This window comes from Ranitomeya variabilis, chromosome 2 (assembly GCF_051348905.1).
Source record: "Ranitomeya variabilis isolate aRanVar5 chromosome 2, aRanVar5.hap1, whole genome shotgun sequence".
NCBI lineage: Eukaryota > Metazoa > Chordata > Amphibia > Anura > Dendrobatidae > Ranitomeya > Ranitomeya variabilis.
The window spans coordinates 104128047-104133170 of NC_135233.1; the positions used below are offsets into that span (position 1 = coordinate 104128047).

The 5124-nt window shown below is 44.0% G+C and overlaps 1 protein-coding gene across 1 annotated transcript; it reads left to right on the forward strand.

Moving 5' to 3' along the window:
* The first annotated feature begins 1893 nt into the window (after window positions 1–1893).
* On the forward strand, window positions 1894–3675 carry LOC143803663 (uncharacterized). The gene is made up of 4 exons (XM_077281445.1): window positions 1894–2169; window positions 2263–2422; window positions 2534–3170; window positions 3670–3675. The coding sequence occupies exons 1-4, from the start codon at window positions 2055–2057 to the stop codon at window positions 3673–3675; spliced, it is 918 nt and encodes a 305-aa protein (XP_077137560.1). The 5' UTR covers window positions 1894–2054.
* Window positions 3676–5124: the final 1449 nt, after the last annotated feature.

The window sequence follows — 5124 nt, forward strand, 5'->3', positions numbered from 1 at the left end:
TGTGCGTGCATGTGTATGTGTGTATTTTTGGACGGTTGTGTGCTTTTGTATCATGTGCCTGCACCTTATTATGCCTTTGCCAATTTTATGCCTGTTCATGTGGGAGGGTATGTGTCCATGTGCAGGATTGCATCAGGATGTGGTCAGGATTTTCCATCAGTATTTGTACGCCAAAACCAGGAGTGGGTGATAAAAGCAAAAGTGTGCCTGTTTTCGTATTATACTTTACCTAATTTTTACACTCCTGGTTTTGGCTTACAAATACTGATGGGAAATCCTGACCACATCCTGATGCGATCCGGAATGTGGACACATACCATGCATGTTTTTTGTGTGCGTCTTGTTGATTGCATGTGCATTTGTCCATGCTGTAATTGGTTATTTGCCTTTTTCTGATGTATTGACTGTATAGTGGTCTGTGCAGCATGTGGTTTAAATGTGTTTTTTTTTTTTTTTCAATCTGATGTGTTTTTTAAAAAAGTCTAGCGGTCTGCAGCTTGTGGTTTGAATGTGTGAGTGTGGGTTTTTTCTATTTAATAAAAGTGTTGATTTTATTTTAATTACAGTTATAACCATTTGCAGTTGAAGTACTTGTATTTAAAATAAAGAGCATGTCAGCTCCTAATTGTGATTTTTAAAAAAAGAGAGAAAAAAAAAAAGTAATAATAAAATGTTTTTTAAAAAAATGTCCGTATTATTATTTCATAAAGGTAAATTTAAAACTGGTGTATGTACCAATGGTTACACATGCAATACAGGGTTGGTTGAGGGCTCATTTTTTTAATAAAGGTTAACATGTAAAGTTTTTTTTTTTTGGGGGGGGGGAGGTTATTTTTTTTAAATAAAATGTGTCAAATATATTTTTTCATTGTGTTAACATTTAAAAATTTTATTTTTTGGGACATGGAAATGAATGGTATAACGTGCAACTTTTTGGGGGGTTTTTGGTGTTCACCAGTATGAACATTTCTGACATCATTTTAGTAGGGTGTTTATCGTTGAACATTACCTAGTTCAGGGGGTGGTCTAACTATAGATCCATTATACATATTAACAGATAAACCAGGACCACAGCCGCTGCCCACCAGGACCACAGCCGCTGCCCACCAGGACCACAGCCGCTGCCCACCAGGACCACAGCTAAAGTTTTAGAAGTAAGTTTTGAAGACCCCCAATCTGCTACTTCAATGTGTCGAGCAGATTGCAAGTGTCTCTTTAACTTACAGAAACACCAGGACCACAGCCGCTGCCCACCAGGACCACAGCCGCTGCCCACCAGGACCACAGCCGCTGCCCACCAGGACCACAGCCGCTGCCCACCAGGACCACAGCTAAAGTTTTAGAAGTAAGTTTTGAAGACCCACAATCTGCTACTTCAATGTGTCGAGCAGATTGCAAGTGTCTCTTTAACTTACAGAAACACCAGGACCACAGCCGCTGCCCACCAGGACCACAAAACAATGTCCTCTTCTGACAGCCCTCCTCCACAGCAACAGCGTGTATCGGTAAGTTAACACAAAAAATGGGATTATTTTTTTTCGCTTTTTAAAATTACATTTTGATGTCTAACCACATGCATAAATTATGTTTCAACAGGAAGCTGAATCAGATGAGGAGCTGTCAGAAGGGGGCGAGATGGGTGGAGAGATGCAAGTGGAGGAGGAACCAAGTGTAAGTAGTGGTGAAACAGTTGCTTCACACATCACACTGCACCATACACAAAACAGATTACTAAACACAGAAAATATATGCCTACCTTAACTGAGAATTTGTTTACTTTATTTCAGGCTGCTGCTGCTGCCGCTGAAGGCTCTCCCAGACAGTCCCAGAGTCGGCGGACTCGTCGCCGCGGTCGGCCATCAGTGAGTTTTTTTTTTTGGGGGGGAGGGGGATTCTATTGGTACTTTAGTATTTCAGTGTACTAATTTGTTTGTTTTCCTTTTTTTTTTTTGACACAGGCTTCACAGCGTGCTCCCGCAGAAGAGGATGATGATGATGACATTGACATCGATTGTCTCATCGATGAGGTTCGCGAGCGGGAGCCGCTGTGGAACATGGCTGACCGCAGGCATGCTGATACCGGTGTCACCCGTCGGCTCTGGGACGAAGTGTGTCGCAACCTGTTTCCACGGAGGGAGAGCCTTCATCCTCAGCAGCAGAGCAAACTAGGTAAGTATTCACTTTCCAGTGATGTTTTCAGCTGACTGTAATGTATTGCATTTACCAATTTTTTGTTTTTTCTATTGATTCTTGTCTTCACAGTTGGAAAGGTTAGGAAGCGGTGGCGGTCACTGAGGGATCGCTTTAAGAGGGAATTCAATGATGAGATGAAGGCCCCGAGTGGCTCTGCAGGAAGGAAGAGGAGCAGATATAAATATGGCCAGGCCCTCTCCTTCCTGAGGCGAACCATGCTGAGCAGAGTGTAAGTATTCTACAGCCCACTAATAACCATGTTAACCTGTCTACTTAGTTTGCTTTCAGTCAGGGCTTTTTCATTCCAATGTATTAATTTCTTTTGTTTTTTCTTTCACAGCACCTTCTCCAGCCACCGGGCGCCTGCATCTTCCTCTGCGCCCTCTGGAGCGATCCCTCCTGAGTCCGCCACTGAGGGCCACGTCGGTAGGCCCCACACCTCTGTCCCCTCCTCTGACCCCTCTGTCCCCTCCTCTGACCCCTCTGTCCCCTCCACTTCATCCGCCCCAAGCAGTGGAGCATTATTGCAGGCTTCATTGCTCGCATCTGATGCTGAACAGTTAGCGTTCCCTTTACCCCACCCCTCTGATCCTGCCACCTCGACACCACCATTAGGTTCGTGGCGTCAGCGACAGAGGGGTCAGGAAAGGAGCTATGCTCCTGAGTTCTTACACCTGAATGCATCCTTCCAAGGCTCTTTCAAAATTTTGGGAGAGCAAGTGACTGCTGGTTTCAACATGGTGCAGTCACGCATCAGTGAAACAAGCCGTGAAACCAGCAGTCGCTTGGATAGGCTGCATTCAGCTGTAAGTCCCGATCCGGCCAATCTTTTTTTCCAATCCATGCTCATGAGCATGGAGAAGCTTTCTTTTGAGCAACAGATGCGGGTAATGAATACCTGCCATAATGCTGCACTGCAGGCCATTAATGAATCTACCCACACACCTTCCCACACCTCCACTCCAATTCCACCCCAGGCCCCATTTCCACACCATACCCCCCATTACCAAACCCAGCCCCAATACCCACACCAGCACCATTACCAAACCCAGCTCCAATCCCCACACCAGCACCATTACCAAACCCCACGCCAGCCCCATTACCCAACCCAGTCCCACTACCCTACCCAGTCACAATACCCGACCCAGTCCCCACAACCATCACGGCCCCCAGACCAAATTACTTCCCCAATGTTTTCTTTACCCAGCTTTTCTCTTCCCCCTACCCCAACACCACCCCCCTCTGGTCAGCCTACTGGTTTTACCCCCCCTTCCACTGCACCCCAAACAAGTAGGGTTTCCCCACCTATCGACGTGGTCCAACCTTCCTGCCCCTCCTCCCCTCGTATCTCCACCCCACACTTTGAAAATTTGTAATGTTATGTATGTTATTTAAAAAAAATTTGCAAAGTTTCAGAAAAAAAAAATTTGAAAATAAAAAAAATATATTTTTTTTGCAAAAATTATAAAAAAAAAGAGTTAAAATAAAATTCTGATTATAATTGTACTCTTTGTGTGTCTGTGGATTTATTAAGGTAATATAATAAAAAAGGTTTAATAAAAACAAACACCAGACATGTTAAAGGTATAACATAATGGTTTTACTAGCAAGAAAACCACGCTTTTTGGCCTTTTTTTTTGGGGGGGGGGCAGAAACACATTTTTTACATAAACAAAACACATGGGAAACAGGTTACACATGGGAAACAGGTTACACAATCATGTCTTGCCACGGGATCCGCCCGACAGGTGAGACAAAATAATCGGCAAACTGGTCCCTCATCCTTGTAACTGAACCTGTAGAGCGAACCGAGCTGCTGCGGTAGTCCCACAAGGTGGTCTCCAACTCTTCATCATCCAAGGAAACGGGCTCCTTTGAAAGGACAAAGTTGTGGAGCACCACACAGGCTTTAACTACCTCGTCTATAGTTGTTGTTTTCAGCTTGATAGCCGTCAGCAGAACTCGCCACTTCGCCGTCAATATGCCAAAGGAACACTCCACTACTCTTCGTGCTCTAGTAAGCCGGTAATTAAAGACCCGCTTGGTATGGTTTAAGTTCCGGCTACTGTACGTTTTCAGTAGGTGCGGCGACAGTTGAAAGGCTTCATCACCTACAAAAACATATTCCATGGCTGGGTCATTTGTTCCTGGCAGTGGTCTGGCTGGCGGTAAATCGTAGCTCTCTCCATAAAGGCAACGACCCATCGGAGAGTTTTTAAGAACTTGCGAATCGTTGGACCCTCCATATGCTCCGATGTCCACGGCAAGGAACCTGCAGTTGGCATCTGCAATAGCCATAAGGACGATGGAGAAATACTTCTTATAATTATAATACTCCGATCCTGTTCCTGCCGGTTTCGCAATCCTTATATGTTTCCCGTCAACTGCACCCACACAATTAGGGAAATTGCAAATTTGCTGAAACTCTTCAGCACTTCGCAACCAGATTTCCATGGATGGTTGGGGGATATACTCTGGTTGCAAAGTGGTCCAAACAGCCCGACATGTGTCCTTCACTATTCCAGAGATAGTTGAAATGCCCAGCCTGAACTGATAATGGAGCGAAGTCATAGATTCACCCGTAGCTAGGAAACTTTAAAAAAAAAAAAAAAAATGTTATAAAAAATTGCACAGACCAACAAGTTTTAATATGGCACTGTTAATTTTTTTTTAAGGACGGGACACCCAATAAAACCAGCATGAAACCGGTGTAAAAAAACAGTGGAATGTCCGCCAAGAAAACCCAAATTACATGCTGCAGAAAATAGTGCGCAATATGTCAGCGCAGTATTGTCTGCAGCATGTAATATAACATTCAAAATGACCAATGACAGAAAAAAAAGCAGTTGCATGTCATAAAACCCAAAAAAACAAACAAAAAAAAAAACTGCAGAAAATGCAACGCAATATTTCAGCGCAGTATTTTCTGCA

Coding starts and splice junctions, on each gene's coding strand:
- LOC143803663 (XM_077281445.1), top strand. CDS start 2,055: ATGGCTGACCGCAGGCATGCTGATACCGGTGTCACCCGTCGGCTCTGG. Junction 2,170..2,262: donor TCAGCAGCAGAGCAAACTAG/GTAAGTATTCAC, acceptor TTGTCTTCACAG/TTGGAAAGGTTAGGAAGCGG. Junction 2,423..2,533: donor CGAACCATGCTGAGCAGAGT/GTAAGTATTCTA, acceptor TTTCTTTCACAG/CACCTTCTCCAGCCACCGGG.